At 35.5% G+C, this 20,450-nt stretch overlaps 1 protein-coding gene across 2 annotated transcripts in view; it reads right to left on the reverse strand.

The window, feature by feature from the left end:
• Window positions 1–19,782, reverse strand: part of RGS14 (regulator of G protein signaling 14) — an 854,621-nt gene extending 834,839 nt beyond the window's left edge. For both annotated transcript variants that reach the window (XM_044069441.1, XM_044069439.1), the window contains exon 1: window positions 19,657–19,782. In XM_044069441.1, coding sequence (XP_043925376.1) covers window positions 19,657–19,701 — 45 coding nt within the window. In that variant the 5' untranslated portion in view covers window positions 19,702–19,782. The remainder of the gene's footprint in view (window positions 1–19,656) is intronic.
• Between the last annotated feature and the right edge of the window lie 668 nt (window positions 19,783–20,450).

The raw sequence follows: 20,450 nt of genomic DNA on the forward strand, positions 1-20,450 counted from the left end.
TTAAGGATAGGGCAGTACAGTTTGGAAGAGTGATAGTGTGAGGTACTGCATGAAGGAAATTTAATTAAGTTGCAGTTGTGTAGGGTTATTTACTATTTGGATTAATTAGATGATTTAGAGCAGTGATAGCAAACCTTTTGGGCTTGATATGTCAAAAATTCAGACAATGGCCTAACTTCACTCTGCTGGCATGTCACCCCCCCCCAACCAACAAAAATTAATAAATAAATCCATCCATCCATCCTCAACCCCTTTTCCAAATTTTGCACATTGAAATAAAACAGCATTGCTCTCAATACATCAGAGATAAATCTCAACAGAAGCAAGGACAAATCTAGAAATAAGAGACATGGACAGTTAAACTACTAGTACTATTAATTTGAGACACTGACAGAAAAACAATTAGCATGAATTAATATGCATTTTCTGAAGTAAATTAAGTCTATAAATCTTATTATTGTCATTATTAAGTGTAAGAAGTTGCCATTTTTAGGACGGATTAACAATGACAGTTGAGAGGAATGTAAACCAGCACATGCTTATAAATGCAGATGACGTGCCCTTTGCAGAAGTGTAAGCATGAAGAGAAAACAATGTCAGCACTGCCCTTCGCAGACTCTGTTGAGATAGTATACTGAAATAGTTTTTGAGGTTAATAACTTCCTTACCTCTGCAGCAGTGTTGTTGAACTGGCTCCTGGCACAAAATAATCCAATGCACTTCACACGAGTAATGAATGCAAAGGCAGTTTCTCTGGTAACTCGGGTGTTGTTGAACGCTGGCGTGTCACCCATAATGTCATGGCATGTCGTCATCACTGATTTCGAGGGTCTGGGTTGGGGTGGATCCCACCACACTGGGGACTTTTGAGAGTAAGTGAATCAGTTTACAGGGGACTTGTATGAGTTTTATTTTTTGAGTATTAGGGTGGTAGTGAAGTATTTTTTTTTCTTAAAATAAAGGCAAAGTGAGAGGTTGAAAAGGAAGGGAGATATATTAATAAAGCTACTGCTAATTTCATAATATGCTAATACAACTACAGTGGGAAAGGTGTATACAGATGAAAGTATACATTGATCGTGTGTTAGACAGGATGTTAGTAACAGTAGAACGAGACATGTTAGGAGAAACACTTGAAATTTCAGTGGTTACAGAGAAGAGGAAAAAGAGAGGGATAGTCTTTTTTTTTTTTTCCAAAAATCTTTTATTGATTTATAAAATGTAACATAAACAAAAATCAGGATATAAAAACTATTGACATATAGGAGTTGAATAAATTAATACATCTTGTAAAATGTCTAACAACTCATGAAGGTGAGGGCAAACAACATAAAACAATATATACAATACATACATATGGTAACCAAGAATCAAAATCTGAAATGAGACTGTAGTCAAAATGAGAAAGTAAAATATAAGAGTAAATTAATCCTGAATGTGAAATATGACAATAAATTTAGAAACTAGCAGTCAATATTAATAATGTAGAGGACCTTCTCTAAAGCTTTGTTATTTAAAATCCTTTTCTTAGGACTTTTCCACACAGATTTATTAGCGGAAATGTACATGTGAGCCATTGAACTAAAGGTTTTCCAATTTAATTTAGTACGATCAAGCCAATTTTTGGTAATGTACAGTTTTATAAGCGAACAAATAAAAATAAGTACATGTGTATCCAGCTTAGAGAGAAGCATTGTAGGAATGTGTAAAATTGCAATTTCCCATGATAAAGTGGATTTGTGGTATCCCATTTTCTGTAACCTTACTTTCAAGGAGGTCCAAAGTTTATGTGAGAAACTGCAAAACCAAAGAATATGTAAAAGGTCAGCTTTAGGAAAGGAGCAACAGGGGCAAGATGAAGACATGCTCACATCAAACTTGTTAAGTTTGGCAGGAGTAAGATAAGCATTATTATTTATCATTTATTGGGTATAGACCAATTTCTTAAAAGGGGAATATTGCAGAGTGTTTTTGATGGCCAATAGTTTTTGGTTATCAGATAAATGAGGGTTGTGATTTTCCCAAAAACTTGAAAAAAGATAAGCTGATTCTTGTATTAATTTAGTTAATACGTTATAGGATTTTGATAACATTTTCCGGTAATGATAATGTTCTAATTATCATTTCTAAATTACTAAGATCCTGCTCACTTGGCTTGGTAAAATCACAATTGTTTATTACCACATCCCTTATTTGACGTAGTATTAAGGTATAATTACAATTTAGACTCAGAGTCTTCCGTAACTCAGCTAGGGACAAGTCTTTATATTTCAAGAGTGTCCAGACGTTAATATTTTTAATAAGGGGATAATTAGTAAGGTTAAAAGGTATATTATCAAGTTTGAAATTGGGATTTAGGTGAATTGGTTGCAGTAAATGTACAAAATTATTCATCTTGATAAGTTTGAATAATTCCTGGAATGCTTTGATTTTATGTTTGAGGAAAATCGAGATTTTGAGAGTGTTCATAAATTCAGAAGAGACAAAAGGAATAGCAGCAGGGTTTATGTTTTTGGATAAAATATAGTGATGCCAAATCTTAACCCAATTGGATGAATTATTGTAGCGAGTACTATTCCAGTTAGAAATGGACAAAAGTTTATTTGCCAAAACAATCAAGTAATAGAGATAAAAATTTGGTAAACCTAAACCCCCCTTATCTTTAGAAATAGATAATTTAGAATAAGAGATCCTAACTGCCTTAGGAAACCACAAAAATTTAGCTAGTTCTTTATTAACTTTGTCATAGAAGGACTTAGGAATTATTTGATCTGAAGCATTAAATTGGTATAGGAATTTAGGAAGGATATTCATTTTAATTATGGCAGCTTTTGAAAGAAGTGATAGATTCAGAAGTTCCCATCTACGCATATCTAGCATAATAGATGACCATATTTTATATAAGTTGTTTTGAAAAGAAGATAAGGTGTTATGTTCCAGATGTACACCCAGATACTTAATCCCATATGTAATATGAAAATGAGAATCAGGGAATAAGTAATACTTATGCAGCAAATGATTTAAAGGGAAAATATGAGTCTTTTGAGAGTTAATTAGATAGTCCGACGCAAGTGAAAATTTCTCAATCGAAGTCATTATTTTTTTAAGGTCTGAAATAGGAGTTTGAAAAAATATAACTAAGTCATCCGCAAAGGCTGAGAAAAATAAATTAGTGTTGAAAATTCTAGGAATCTTGTGAAATGTGTTTTGTGATATGTACAAAAGTAAAGGTTCCAAATATAGGTTAAAAAGGAAGGGAGATAAAGGACAACCCTGTCTCGTACCATTAGTCATCTTTATACGGTTTGAAGTGATTCCATTAATATATAGTCTGGTAAAGGAATCTTTGTATAAAGTTTTAATTGCATTTATAAATGTCATGGGGAAATTAAAACAGAACATAGTCTGAAAGAGACAATTCCAATTCACTCTATCAAATGCATTTGATGCATCTAGGATTAATGCATATAACGGGTTCTTATCATGTTTTATAAGATGCATAATGGAATCCAAAGTCAGGGTATTGTCCCAAATATGTCTGTGAGACATAAAACCTGTCTGATCAGGTGAAATTATTGATGAAAGGATCTTCTTCAATCTATTAGCAAGAATAGAAGACAGAATCTTGATATCTACATTGATTAGTGAAATCGGTCTATAATTGAGGGGGTCAGTTTTATCTTTGTTATTTTTTAGAATTAGTATAGTTTTAGAAGTGTTCCAGTGAAGATCAGATATGTCATTTTTTATTATATAGTTATACACTTTAAGAAGAAAGGGAGAAATTACTGATTTAAAGGATTTAAAGAAATTAGGTGTGAATCCGTCAGGACCTGGGGATTTACCAATTTTTAATCTATCAATTGACTCATTAATTTCTAAAATATTAAGAGGGGATGAAAGAATATTCTGCTGTTTTTCATTTAACTTAGGAAAAGTTATAGAACTTAAAAAACTATTAATATAACTATTTTCTATAGAATTAGATGATTTGGAAAATATCTCTGTATATAGTAATGAAAAAAGATGCAAAACTTCCTTGTCCGTGTTATAAAATTGATTGTTGTATTGTAAGGGCGATATTTTAGATCTCTCCAAATTTTTTTTAATTATTCTTGCTAAGGTTTTAGAAGGAATTTGAGCCCATTCTGAGTAAGTGATTAATAATCTTTGTTCCAGTATTGAAAGGTTATTTTGGTGTAATAAAATCAGTTCTTTTTGACAGTCTAAGATCTGTTTATCATATGATGGGTCCGGATTTAATCTATATTGATTTTCAAGAGATTGAATTCTTAGTTTTAGGGATCTTTCTTTACTATTAAATTGCTTCTTAAGATATGCAGCCTTACTAATAAACATACCCCTTAATCTAGCTTTACAAGCCGCCCATTGTATATCATAGGAGATATCTGTTGAATCTAAATTGCTTTCCATATCCTGAATTATTTCTATACACAATTTATTAATTTCTTCATTAGAAAGTAAGTTATTATTTAATGTCCAACTATTTCTTGTAGATTTATGAGCAGGGTTAAAGTTTAGATTTAAATTAACTAATATTCTAGAGTGATCGGAAAGAAATCTGGGTTCAGTAATAAAATCCATTAATACCTGTGCAAGAAAATTTGAAATAAGAAAGAAATCCAACCTAGACCATGAATGATAACATTTGGAATAATAAGTATAAGTATCATTTTTATTTGAGTATTTGATGATTTGTAAAGGGTCTATGAGATTGTACTCTAAAATTAAGTCTTCAAGAGTAAGGGAAGCTTGTTGATTGTGAGAAGATAAATGACTTGTGAGATCTATATCTGGGTTAATTACAGCATTCCAGTCCCCACCTAAAATAACAAAATGATCTTTATAGGAAGAAAGGATATTATAAATCTGTAAGATAAAAATATGCTGATTATTACACGGGCCATATAGATTTAGTACCAGCAGTGGTTTATCCAGATTATGTACAGTAGAAGTAAAATAGCACCATCTACCTTCAATGTCATGTTTTTCTTCAATAATATTTCCCAAAAATTTTTGTTTAATTATGATAGCCACTCCCCTAGAATTAGAAGCTTCCCCTGAAGCTATTATTTTTTTGATCCATTTTTTATTTTTTACTTTGTCCCAGTCATCACTAGGAATATGTGTTTCTTGCAAAAAACATATATTGGCTAGTGATTTATACATTAAATGAAATATTAAGGATTTCTTGTCTTTATTTTGGATCCCTCGTACATTCCAGGAATCAATTATTAAAGAATTAGTCATGTGTTTAAGAAGGGTCTGTTAAGGGAGAAGTTAAAATTTAAATTATTTGAGTATATATAAAGGATAAGTAAGAAAAATAAACAAAGCTTAGTCTCATCATAACAGTTATTACCTATGAGTGTAAAAATCAATATAAAATTAGCCCGGATTTCAAAATCATCCCTCTTCCCGAACCCAGTGCCTATCCACCTACACTTACCTAGAGAGGGAAAATAAAAATAGCTATATACACAATGTAATAACTTGGTTACCAAAAACACAAAAATATGAGAAGAAAATTTAAGTAGAGTCGTAAAAAGGGCTGTAACAGTAAAAGTAATAACAATACTAAACATATTTACACAACTGTCCAAACACAAGATGCCCGATCTATACATTCCCCATTCAAAAGTGTACTCACAAACATCTATATAATTAAATTTAATTGTGTCCCGAGAAAATAAGATGGTAATCTTGCAATGTAATATAGATTTGTGATGTGAGATGCAAGTCGGATAGAACATAAATCTTGAAACAGTCATATATACATATAAATTAAACCATTAGTGTAAGTGTAGTAAGACACGGATATGACTCCAACTAAAAGAAATTAAATGTTATAACAAAATGAAATCTTCACAGATAGATATAAACTATATTGTTATGTAGTGCAAAAATCTATAAATAGTGTAATTCTGCATATGTTTTTTAACTATAATTCAAAACCAATCTGTATGGTTCGAGTATATGAAAGTCCATATGGAAATAATAATACCATCATGTCTAAAATAAAGTGACCCAATATATTTTACTTTACATGTATCCCATACTTTCAGCCAAATTAGATAAAATATTAGGGATATTATTTAAAAACCATTCATGGATATATATTCAATGAAGGAATATGTATTAGTGTAAAGTGAGATGTTTACTAAGTACATCAAATTGTCCATAAATGAGAAGTTATGCTCTGATATAATCTACTATGTCAATGAAAATAAGCAAGTAAATATGATTAAAACAAAGATTATATGTATACACTATATAGGCAAAACGTTATATAATTTCACTCTATTAGACAATGCATCAATTCCATTCTGTAGAGTAATATAGATTAACCTTGTTAGAAGCAACAAAACTTGGATATATAATAGCAGGAAAATAAGAATAACCTTCCAAAACCTTCATGCTGGATTGTTTTGCACAACCATCCTGAAAGATCCTGACTTGTAAAAAAAAAAAACCTCCATCTGCATGTTCTTTTATGAATAAGGCAGAGAAACAATTTCTGAATATGTAATTTTTTTTTTTAAAAAAAACCTTAACATATATGAATAGTCTCACAAATGCCTATCTACATTTAGGTACAAATAACAGTAATAAGTAACTCATTTTGCAGTATTCTTTTCTATTCTTATTGTACATGAATTTTACCCATTGCCATGACATTAAAAGTTATAGAAATGTTAACATGTAATGTGAATAAAACATATAACACTCTTGTCAGAATAGAAACTTTAAAGAAATGACATTCAATGTACTTCTATGTGTATTCTATTAATCCTGTTAAAAATGTGTCATATCAGAAAGAAGTGAGTTTCGTGGAACAGAGACCATAACATTTTTCGATACTGCAGAATGCTTGATGACACATTGAGTGAAATAACTCTGAGCTCTAATGTAGGGCTCTTTACTTTGTACCCTATTACGTACAAGATTAGACTCATATGCCACTAATTTTTATAGGTAGTAGAATTATCCCAAAATGGTGTAGCCTTGATTTGCAGACTACTGTGACATTTGCACGTTTGACTATCAGACAGTAGAGCTTGCGCTGGTGCGCTTCAAACTAGTGTTTCTTGATACAGTGCACAACATCAACGTTTTTGTTTAAGAATACTTTTTAAGATTCTTAAAGTTGTTGAAACTGTTAGCTCAAAAAGTCGGACTGAGATCTTGACCAGTTACAGAACAAAGTTGAGAAAGAAAGAGGATCCAGGCAGTAGGATAAACTACTACGAAGATCGTAACCATGGCGACAAACAAAATTGTCATAAGCATTAAGTTTTAAACCATGCCTGCGACATTCAGGTTTTACGAAAGCCAAAATTGTAGTTCAGCTGCTGGTAAGGATTACAAAACACTACTGCCATATTATGATGCTTGAACATATAAGTACGCTACAGGATTGTTAACGAGGTATAAATGACTTCACTTGCATTAGCGGAAAGTCCCGAACAGTAAGAGGTTTCCTGATGCACGCAAGATGTGCAGATTCAATCTGCAATAGAAAAACCACCTACCTGCAAAACCAATGCTGCTGCAGGCATGATACAGATCCCAAGACTGCCAAACAGCATCTCCTCAGCTACGCTACTTCAGGGGAACAGGAAGCCGTGTTGTAGGTTGACAGGCAACTGAAGACCTCAGGCCATGATGTTTTTTCCAATTCTTTTAGAAATCCTGTCAATAGAACATGAGGCGTGGAAAATCACAAGCGCACTTCTGATAGGACAAATAGGGATGAATATCACCATCTTCGCTAATGGCATCCTGAATGAATACTTCAAGGGGAAAAAAACACAAATGATTTTAAACATCAATCTAATAAAGTCAGTCAAGGTTGGTGACGCTGTTCAGCTCGAGAGACCAGATAATTTTCCCTCCATTCTGATAAAGCATTCTTGTGTAGAAAAAACAGTACTTTGTCATATAAACTATGCCATGTTGATACAGGGACAATGCAAAGATGTGCTGTACTAGAATATTAATATTTGAGAATGCAACAACTTCAAATGTCATTAAAACAGATGTTTTAGTCAACAAAAAGACTGAAACTGTCTTTTCTTGACAAAACTATGGCTCATATTCAGTGTTAATAAAATAAAAAAAAACATAGTCTTATAAGTAAGCTTACTACCTTAGACAGAAAGTGTACTTACACTAGTAGGAGATTTATTTTTGTAAATCAATAGCAGGTGAAGATTTGAATACTTTTAAGAAAATAACTTTTGCTTCTTGTGGGTCTGTAAACACATAGCTCCTTTCATTATAGCTGAAAGAAAGGGTGTTAGGATAACGCATTCGAAATTTAATTCCCCTTTTTATCAGATCAGCACAATATGGTGATAATTTTTGCCTATTTAATTTAATTTGAGCTGGTAAATCCTGTGAAAAAGTCAACTTATGTTTATTCCATATGAGATATTTTTTAATTTTTGCTGCTTCTAAAACACGCTGAGTGTCTTGAAAGTCTAGTAATCTTGTGTATATTATCCGGGGTGAAGTAGAGTCTTGTCTGGCACGAAGGGCTCTGTGCGCTCTTTCTACAGTTAAGGATTTTGTATTTGTCTCACAATTAAGTAGTGCCTCAAATATTTGGTTAGTCACAGATATTAAGTTTTGGTTTTCATAAGATTCTGGCAAGCCTCTAATTATTATATTATTTCTGCGGCTCCTTGCTTCTAAATCCAGTACTTTGGCATGTAAATCAGCTATTTTAGTATCTTTAGATTTTAAGTCATTTTCAATAGTCTCTGCTCTCATTTCTATGGCTAAATATTTGTTTTCCAGTAAGTCCATTCTTTCATTAATCTGTTTTAAAGTTTTGCCAAAATCAGTGAATTGCTCAGAAAAATTCTGTATAGCACTTTGAATAGGTTGGAGTGCCATTTTTAAATCATCTAAATGAAAATTAGAGTAATTTTTATCTTTAGCACTTACTTTTGTGATCTCAGTAGATTGTTTAGTTGTTCTTAATCTCTTGGAGCCAGATTCCTTCTCTGGAGAGAGCATAGAAGAAAATTTGGCGTTGGTTGTCTGTGTATCCATGGAGTTTGAGTTATCAGCCATATCCAGTCTAGAGGTGTGAAAGCAGGAAAGCTGACACAGAGATAGAGTTCTAGAGTGCACGTGCCCAAAAACTGTTGAGGCGAATAGTTATTCTGAGGTAAATTAATCCAAAAATTCACCTTCTTCCAAAAATAAACAATCCCAAAGTGAAGAGCTTGAGTCAGAGAAGATTTCTATAAAAAACTGTGGAGAAATTTCGCTTAAAAGCTGTTGAAATTAGCCAGTAATTGTATAGCAGTGAGGAGCACAATGTATAGGGAGCAGTCTAGCCGGCAGCCATCTTGGAATCATCGGGATAGTCTTAAGTGGAGGGAAGCAGAGGTAGATTTGATGAAGTGAACTAATTGAAGGTGATAAAGAGTTAGATTTCTAACTAGATAGCTCTGCTTACTTCTAATATGAGTATTAAGTAACGTCATCATCGGCAATATAACAAGTAATTGCTGGCAAAATGTCAGACAGCAAAGGAATCAATCAGGGTGCATGAACAAAAAACTTTAGCCCTGCAATACAGTGACAAAAAAGTCACCAAATGAAAATAACATAACAGATAGCTCATTTGACTCATTTGCTATGACAGCTAAGCAAATATTCAGATAAGGAAACACTTGGGGGTGGGGAAGATATTTTGCTTCCTGGAGGAGAGTGTTTACTTCGATATCCTACCTGCTGACTGGCTTAGGTGACAGTAAGCATGTATACTTTTCTGTAACAATTTAATTATCTTGGAAGAAGAAGATTTGTATTGAATGGAATGATCTTTACATGATAGCTAGGCTCTAGTATCCTGTTGTGGATCCACCATCACTCTATAACTCTTCTCTATCCCATCACTAAGTAAATGCAGAGTAAGTGGGCAGAGATGTTGGCACATAAAGACACAGACGCAATTAAAGCAGTTGTTTTCAAAAATAAAAAAAAGAATTTGGAAATAGCATACCATAGCACTCCATTCCAGCACAGGCCTTAGACATGCAAAGTGATACAGTTACCTATATATTTATCTCACATGCTTGAATGTAGCAGTGTAACATTACCACAGGGCTAAGGTATCGTTCAATCTGATTTTATTCATTCCAGAGAAGTGCTAGATTAAAGGACTTAGTGTTGTGAAAAGTGAATTGGAGGGCAAAAGTGGAGAAATTTAAATAAAGCATATCTGCATTTCTACTTCTTTGCAGCCGGTATACCTGGCTTTTAATGCATGGCTCCATTTACAAAATTCTAGTGCATTTTTTCTTTTTTGCATCTATATTCTCGAACATAAAAATTCTGTGTTTTTCTCTTAGAAAAACTCTCTAAGTTCTACAAAAAAAGAAAAACTGTAAAACCACACTACTAAACAGACCTCGGACTCACACATACACGCTCATACACACATATGTATGCACGCACTCCCATGCACTCAAAAACACACACACACAAATACGTATTCACACACACCCACACATACACACGTCTACATAGACAGCTAGCTAGGATAAGAGGCAAGACAGATAAGTAGTTAGCTCACTAGATGTGTAGGTAGGTGGATAAATGTGCTAAGCATCTTCAAAGAAAGACAAGCTGTTAAATTCAGTTACAAAGTAAGTTCCATTCAGAAAATGATCAGACCTTCACTACTTTTCATTAACATTGTGTGTGTGTGTGTGTGTGTGTGTGTGTGTGTGTGTGTGTGTGTGTGTGTGTGTGTGATATTTTCTGAATGATATACAAAAAGTATGCAAATCCTATCATGTTACATGGATCTGTTTGGTGATACCAACACCATTAGATCCCATGTTTGTGTGTGTATATACATATATATATATATATATATATATATATATATATATAAATATATATATATATATATATATATATATATATATATATATATATATATATATAAATATAAATATATATATATATATATATATATATATATAAATATAAATATATCTCTATATTCTTCTCTAATGTCATACAACCTCAGAATAAGTTAAATCAGTGTACCTCTGAACCCATTCAGTGGATCTGATTGGCTGAATCACCACTACCTAAAACATCAGGCAACTGCTACTGTAATATAGCTTTATTAGTGCTTTCTTTACTCTATTTCCATTCACAAACATCCAACCTTAACACAGATTTTACTGTAACTCTCAGTTTGACTTATTCTGTTTTAATCAACATTTATCAGTCAAAATATGGATGATGGTACTGTACTACAGCTGCCTGTTTCTTTTCAGTATGTCTGATATAGAATGTAGGATGTGACTCAGAAAGTCTCTAGACAAGCACAAAATCTTGTTACTCGACAGTCACACCTCAGTCCTGCTATCCCCAGCGACATCTATTATTTAGTTCATTTTGTTTTATGTGCAAGTAATAAAGAATAATTCAAAATGTTCAGCATCATTTTCTAACCTTTCTGATCTGTCTTGCTCTCAGAGGCTAAAAGCTATACGGTGTCACAGTACATGCATTTCTATCGGTTTGACTTGCTCAGTCTATCATTGCTTGCGTTTCTGCTTCTTCAAGCTTGTTAACTTCAGTTGCTCACCATATGTGGCAGGATTGCTGACTGCCTATTGCAGTAATGATTTTAGCCTTGAAATGTATTTCTTTATTTCACTCTGAGATCAAGGTGTAGCAGATAAAGAGCATTCATTGTTTTAATGTTGCAACAATGTCTGTTGTTGCCTTGAGGAACATATATAAAAGTAGGGTTGCTTGTGGGGAGGTAGGACTTCACTGGATGGGAGTAAAAATTGCTGGAGGTTGGCTTGCCCACCTTACAAAAACACTTACTTCAAGGTTTGACTAATTTGTATGAAATCCTATTGCTCTCAAGTAGGTGTGTTTAGAGCCTATATGTACTTGGGATAACATTCTTTGCACAAAGATGCACAAGACATCGACCTTATACTACATGCCTTGCAAAGAAGTATAGGATCGCAGGACCATAGGATCATAGGAGTTTACTAGGCTATTGGACCTGAGGCCCTTATAAACCTCTCCAAGAGTTTAGTCCATGTTTAGACAAGTCAACACACAGATCCCCTGTCCAGCAGGGACACAGGTGGAATCCCAGGGATGTATTTTCTGTTTGCCATCCAGTTGTCCAGGTTGCGATTAAAAAGGGATAATGAGGTACTCTGCTTGACATGAAGAAAGAGTCTATTCCACAGATAGGGGAGTCTCTTGGACACAGCTCTGTCTTGCCAACAAGTCCTATTAATATCACAGACCAGGTTGAGATCGCGCATACAGATTGCTCGAGTGGAGCTTGACTTGCGGATATGCAGCAGTCCCATCAAGGCAAGGTCTGAGATTGCTTTGAATGCCAGACAGTGGTCATCTCTGAGGAGTCTGTATGAAACTGAATAGAGGGACAAGGCTTTTAGCCTATCTGTGTAGGGTAGGTGTTTGAGGCCCTGGATTCTCCTGGTGAGGAACCTATGTGGTCTCTCCAGCTGCTGCATGTGCTTTGCAAGGTATGTGGCATTGTACTCATTAATTAGCCTTATAAGGGGAAAATACAGGGATGTTATGACCTTTTTTTCACTGGATGAGATACCCTTACTTATGAGGTGGGCCATGTAGAAAGCTTTCTGTACAGCGGGAGCAACATGGTGGTCAAAAGTCAGGTTGCTATCAACCTGGGTGCCCAAATCCCTTACTACTGATTGTGCACTTAGGACGTTGTTATTAATGTGATAATAAGTAGGGATGTCACTCTCCCCAAAGGGGATGATGATGATGCATTTTTTTGCCATTCAGCTTGAGTAGATAAACAGTCCCTGCAAGTACGGCAATTGCACAGCTCCAAAAAGACCTGATAGCAGTACAAAACATAGGGAGCCAGCAGACTGTAGCAGTAGATACTTATTGCAAAACTACCTCAAAAGCATAGTTTAAAAATAAAAAAGAGACAAAACAGACTGTGCACTGAAGAATGATTTGTAATATTTACAGTCAAAACTGGTCTGTTTTGTCTCTTTTTTATTTTTAAACTATGCTTTTCAGCTACTTTTGCAAAAAATATGTACTGCTACTGTCTGCTGGCTCCCTATGTTTTGTACTGCATTCAGCTTGAGGCCATGCTTCTGGTGCCAGTCATTTGTTTGGGTGAGACCCTCTTGGAAGACATCCACATCACTTGGGGAATTGATGACTGTGCCCAGCTTGCAGTCATCTGCAAACTTGGTCAGCCATAGCCCACTTGTTTTGGCTTGCACCTCAGAGAAGTATATCCAGAATAACAGAGGCCCCAAGACCGATCCCTGGGGTATGCCGCTTGTTACGGGTCTACTGCTTGAGGTGGCTTTCCCTATTTTGATTAGATGGGTTTTATCAGTGAGTCTGTTTGCTACCCATCTAGTAACATAAGGATTGATGCCTAATTAATAGAGTTTATCTACTATGCCCGAGTGGGGAATAGTGTCGAAGGCTTTGGCCAGGTCAAGGTAGAGTGCACCGTCGTCCTCTCATCCTTGGCTTTGGTGACTCTCTTAAAAATGATTTGACAGACATGACCTACCCTTGACAATGCCAAACTGTGCGGGGTCAAATGTTTGGAGGTTGCCAATGTCAATGTTAATGAAGTCCATGATAATCTGTTCCATGGCCTTGCAGATCAGGATAGACAGAGGGGAGAAGTTTTTGCTGAATTTGTCAGACAGTAGATTGGCTATATCTGCAGCATTTGTGTATGTGGTGTCCTTGACCACCAGTTCTGAACAGGTCTGGATGCTTCCTTTGAGATTGCGGACATATGTAAAGAAGGCCTTACAACTGTCTCTAATAGATGTGGCCAATTTGGACTCGAAGTTTGCTTTAGAGGATTTCACTAGTGCTCTTATTTGCTCGTTCAGGCTAAGGAGAGATTGATTCCAATTGGGCACCTGCTCCTTTTTGGTCCTGGACAGCAATTTTTTCCTTTTGTTATATAGTTTATTTATTGTAAATGTCAACCAGACAGGTTTACTATTCCTTAAGGAGGATGATTTTGCCTTGTCAGGTATTCCTGATTCCATGGATCTATATAAATGCTCGTATAGTGCTTTGGGTAGATCTGGACATTGGTGCCACTTCCTACAGTGGGGGAGGGGGCTGTGAAGCTGTTTATATCATCCCTCAGGAGGTTGTAATCAGCTTTGGAGAAGTTTTTTGTTTGACCCTAGCTAGAGGGGGGTGGGGGGGTCAGGGGAGATGATGAATTCGAAAATAACCACTTTATGGTCGGATCTTACCAGGGAGGATGATATCGTAGGGGTGCTGCAGTGGTTACTCATGCTGGTTAATACCAAGTCCAAAATATTATCACCTCTTGTGGGGGTATCGACTAGCTGTTCCAAGACATTCACATTGATAAAATCGAGGAATCTCTGGACATTTGTGTTCTGTCATGAGAAGAATTTCCAATCTATGGTTGGGTAATTAGAGTCACCCAGGATTAGGGTAAAGGGGTGAATCTTGATAGATTTGAAGAGGTCCATATAGGTGGAGTGGGCATCTTGATTCAAATTTGGGGGCCTGCAGCTATCTATAGTTTGAATAGGGGTCTTGTCAACGGTTAACTGCACTTGAATTATCTCCTGTGTGTCATACTGCTTGACCAGCTTGGAGGTGTGTGTGTCTTTAATATATATTGAAACTCCACCTTCTTTGGCTTTGCTGCCCACATTTTGGGGTTTGAATGCATGGTAGGATAAGTAACCAGGTAAGGCTGGGGTGCTCTCCTCAGCTTTGAGCCAAGTTTCTGTGTCTGCACAAATGTCAGCATCTTCCAGGGTTAAGAATGATTGCAATGAGTGCAGTTTCATGTTTAGACTCCTAGCGTTTAGCAGCATGACCTTTAATTTGTGTTTTGTTGAAATTTTCATGTTAGCAGTATCAACCTCATGACTATGGGGGAGGCAAGGGCCTTTGCCAGAAGCCTGAAGACCAAGTGAAACTGATGCAGGCCATCTCTAGCAAAGCATCATGGTCTGTCGACACCAGAAACTAAGCCAATTGTTAAATTCAATCATTTTCTGTTTGTACTGAAGCATCATTCTGGATGACAGTAGAATGCTGCTTAATGCTAGGGACATACCTGCCTGGGACACTTATTCAGTGAGCTCAATCATGTCTCTCTTCATATAGTCCAAGGGTGGTACATCTCAAGTTGTTCACACCAACATGGACTATGGCAGAGTCATAACAGTTCCTGTTGTTGAGAGACTTGAGTGCCTGTGTTATATGGCGGATTCTGACACTTGACAAACAACTAACCGTGACTTACTCCTTATCCAGCCAGGTAAGAGGCACATCTGTCTGTTTCATAATGCAGTCTCCTATGACTAGTATGTTGGGTTTATGGTTGTGAGACACTGGTATGTGGACTATGCATGGTATGTGGTGTGGAGGGTTGTGGAGTTCTCATGTGTTTTTGCCACTGAGATCTCCTTTGTTTGGGTTTGTTTTGTTGAGAACCTCTCCATATGTGGGTGTTTGTTGTGTAGTTGTGGGTGGTGTTTGAGGTGTAGTGATTGTGTTGACAGCCTAAGTCTCATTAATACAGTGATATACTGCCACTAATTTCCAGGCTCTCACATTTTCCATGTATTACTTAACAGAAGGCACCCCTGCAAGAAATGCAAAACTTCCTTACTTTATGGCCTTGTTTCCTCAGCTTAAAACCTTTCCATACTCTTATGTCCAATTTATTGCCCTCATTTTGGCCTTCTGCAGATATGAAGACAGATATGCAGATGTTGTCCACAAAATGCTGCCTTACTTGACTGTGCCACAAAAACCATGGTTTTGAATGCATTTAAAATACTATGCAATTCTTTGCTTAAGTCTACACCTATATAGTGCCATAATTCTTTACTATTTCTTTATCTTGTACTGTTTTCTTCTTAAGTTACCTTCACCTACTTTTATCTATATCTACTTGGCTGGTAGGTAAGCCATTGCCTTCACACTTTGATGCTACGGCTATGTTCTCCCCCTTTTCTCTTCAGCCTTCCTTCAAGTATCGCCTTATTTCATGCATTCACCTCCTTTCATTTTCTACCATTTTATGACTGTCTTCATACTAGAAAATTATTTGTCCTGAAGTTAATTCATTTTTATTCTCACTATTTTCTCCTTTCTTTTATGCATTCAAAGTCTTAGAAACCTTTCTGTCACACATGCCTCATCATTTAGGTCTAAGATAACAAGGTGAAGAATGGTGCATTGAAAACACTTAAAATGGGGATATTTGACTGATTGATAATCTGTTGAAGTCTGAAACAGAAAAAAAACAGAAGTGTATTTCTTCAAATCCTGCGTAATGGAGGAAAGCCACATACCTGCCACTGTCAACTATAAATTCTGACATCAATGTATCTTTAGAAAAAAAAAAGATTTGTGGCTTTGTTCAAATGTCATTTTGTGGACAACATCTGCATATCTGTCTTCAGCGAATGGACAAACCCCCATGAATGCTATTTATCAGCTTCTGCTTCTGCTATAGGTTTTGGAAAGATATTTTATTAATATATTTTAAGAGTTTTGAAACTACTTGTTCCAAATTATATTCTCTCTTAATATGCGTATTTAACAGGCTACATGAGTAATGCAGGGTGTTTCTATACTTTCTGATTTTTGTATGTTACAATAATTACTATTATTGTTTTTTTTTATTTACTATTTGTAGCAAAGTTATGTAGGGGTTAGCACTGCTGCCTTACAAAGCTTATACATCCTCCCTGTGTCTACCTGGCTTCATGTCAGGTGATTTGATTTGCTTCCACTTCCCAAAGATGTGGTGTAAGTGAATAAGAATTTTTTCTATTGCCGGTAGATGTGCATGTTGTGCATGTGCGTGTGTGCATGTGTGTGTGTGTGTGTATGCCCTCCAATGAGCTGGCACCATTTCCTTGGCCTCTAAGTAATTCCTTATCAGTAAGTGAATGCGTGATTGAATGAATGCATTCAGCTCGTATTTAATAGAAATTATTTTTGGATGCTTGAAGATATTTACATATTTTCCCTACTTCTCTACTTGCCACTGATGAAGTTTGTGGTTGAACTGAGCCTGCTTTAGATCACTTTACCAGTACAGCTGAAAAGCTTTAAGAAATATGGGAAAAAAAATGCTAAGAAAACTCACTTGACTAGTAAAGAACAATGATTTATCTGAAGCGCTTTTTGTCACTCTTAGTAGAGTTTGTTTGTTATTTTAAGTAGTTTAAGCTTTAAGAAATAATTTAAAAGAACTACCTCTACTGCTATTACGACTGCTAATAATAACTATAATGTATTATTAATAATTATTGTTTTAATAATAATTCTCATAAGTACTCAGTTTGCCTTATATGTACTTTTATACATTTATTCCATTCCACGTCTAACCAAATATTAAGTCACTCTTTGTCAACAACCTTATAAGCATAAAATGCAGTCTTATTTACACTGTATATTATTAAACATTTGATGTCTCTTCAGAGCTAAACACTCATAGGACTATAGGTCCATAGTTAAGTGCTGTGTTAGCTGTTCTTGCGGGCCATTGTAAGCCTAGTCAGTTTCAATTTTTGTGCTAAAATTAACCAATCCCATTTCATTAGAGATCCGCCTTATACATCCCATGGTCAGTATTTATATATTACCCCTAATGAGACTTTTTTTTCATGTCCCTTTGTGTACAGAGCTAAACACCCTTTGCTGCTCATTGTCTTACAGATATGATTTCTACCCTTATCTAATCCTCACCCCACTTCATACTACACTCTAGAGAGGAGTAACTCTCAATGTACTTAGTATTTTTCACTTACTCCAGTAAACTGTATTACAAGCCATCTAAATGGATCCTGTAGCTCAAATATTGTTTTCTTTGTTGTTATCCTAAAATCACACTGCCAATCAATACCAATTCAGGACACTCATATTTATTAGAAAATGAAATTCAGTTTTGATTAGATGAAATGCTATACCACTGAGTGGTTAAGTGCAAGTTATTTTGCCCCCCCCCCAACACTACTTAAACATGAAGCCTCCAGAATCTTGGGCTATTTCCTTATCTTCCCATACCTCCCTGTATCACTAAATGCTAGAGGTAAACACCCAACAATTACAAATTCAACACTCCTTGACTCTGAATTCCTCTGCAGGTCCTATATCTCTGCAGCAATCATTTTGTACATTGTTCTGTTTAAGAAGTGCCCGTTCTCCAGTATGAACCTGTATGCACAATCTTCCAGTTATTTGTCCTTTGACTAACATACCCCCACACATGATGTCATCAGATAGTTATGCTATCATGTATTTTAGAAATGTGTAACACTTCTTGCTCTGTTCATTGACATTGCTTTATATTGATACATCAGAAACCATGCTATGTTTCAGCAATGTGCCTGTGATCTCTCATTGCTTCTGTACCATAGCCCCATTGTTAGCCATCAGTAACTTTTCTTTTCCATGTTTATATCCAGGCTGCACCTCCAACAGTTAGAAAAGGAAGCAATCTTCTATAGTCTTAGTACAACCCCATCCCCAATCTTCACTTTGTGTCTTGTAGCATTCACTTTAAACCCAAAACATCATCTCATAATTGATTATACCAGGATAATAACTCTTTGCAGACTTGTACTCCCATGTCAATTTTGTTTTCTTAGGGTGCTATACTTAATTCTCTACTTTACCGTCCTATACAGTGCCAACTTTTACAGCAGCTGTTCTCTATATTAAACCTATCTTTTTCATACTGTTCTATTGTCATTTCTCAAAGATTTCTCATTCTGACGTGAAAGAAGCAGCTTCGCAGAAGTAGCAATGAGTTTCAGATTAGGATAGATAGATGAGCAGCAAACAAACTGTAGAACACCGAGTGCAGAACTGGCAAAATATTCCAAGGTTAATGCTTAGAACTGCAAATGCCAACTACAGCCAAAATAAAATGGGTGAACATGTGGATATTTAGCACACTCTTGTAGATATAACTAAATGAATAAGCTGGAAAGATAATGTAAACAACAATGGGAAGTGAAGAAGCAATACAGTTTTGTTAGACTGCTGTATCATCAAATTTCACTTTGTTATGGCATATCTCATCATCTGCTTTTATTACGGTCTCCTTCTAAATGAACACCTTTCAGATTTGTAGCCATTTTCGAATTCTCCTAACCACTCTTATGACAACTCCCTGTTCTGTACAATCTCATCCCCTTGTGTATGATTATTTATTCAGTGCAATTTTCCTACATCCAAGTTCAGTACAACATTTCATTTCTCATCTTTAAAACCTATCTTTATTCCACATATTTGAGAAAATTCCCAGAGTGGTATAATACAGGTGTCAAAAAAGATTTGTTTCTCCCAGTGCCGCAATATATTATGTAGTACGGAAGATAAAACACGACAGCATTTATCCCTCACCCATAACAGAATAGAGCTCTCTTTCATCAGATGATTTCGATAAAGCTGAGCTAACATTTGATATGGTCAAGCTACAGGCAACCACAAAACATCAAGAATGTTAGCATTCTAGCATTTATATCAAAACAGGGGTTTACAGCACTGTCTGAAGTGACTTACCAGGCGGCCATTTTGAACTCCCAGATATTTCATTTTCCCTGACATGTTGGGTATTTTACGATGCAGGCAACATCCAAATTATGTACATTAGGGAAAGAGAATGCAAGACAGTGCTGCTCACAGGGAAGCCACTGTTTGTGAAATGTCATACACTGGTGTATTGTAGTCACTACCTCTTTCTGTCACCCCAGGAAGTGTTACCATAGGAACTAGCCACAACAGGATGCATTGGTTTTGAGTGAACCAACCTCTTATTTAAGCCTTGCAAATTTAAAATTATACTGTTTAAAAAAGTTAATTTGGTCTTTTTATATTGCCTTTCAGAATAGACTCATTTCACTTGTTTGAAATAAAAAGTCATACCAGGCAGCATGACCCTTTAATTATTAAACAACACACTGTTTTAGCATAGCTGTTCTAAAGATTAAACATGATATTGCATTTTCTGCATGGGCAGTACTTTATTTTATGAAATGAAGTCACTTGAAAGGCTAAATGAAAAACTTTCAGGGACAATATCATAATGGATAATTACATTATTAGTTTGTAGCTCAATGTACTGTCAACAAACTTTTCTTTCTTTCTTTCATTTTCAAGTTCTAGTTTTCAGCACAGCCTACATATGAAAGATGTTGCACAATCTGGTTAGGTTGAATAAGGGTGAGTCTCTTATTGAACAATAATCAGGATCAGAGTTTCCTATGACGGGGGAAATGCATGTCTTCCCTTGGAGTTACATCATTGGTAGTGCACACACACAAAACCACAATGCACAGCTGATGCCATATAGCTAG

The sequence above is a fragment of the Protopterus annectens genome, chromosome 4.part0, assembly GCF_019279795.1.
Source record: "Protopterus annectens isolate FY-2018-M chromosome 4.part0, PAN1.0, whole genome shotgun sequence".
NCBI classification, from domain to species: Eukaryota; Metazoa; Chordata; order Ceratodontiformes; family Protopteridae; genus Protopterus; species Protopterus annectens.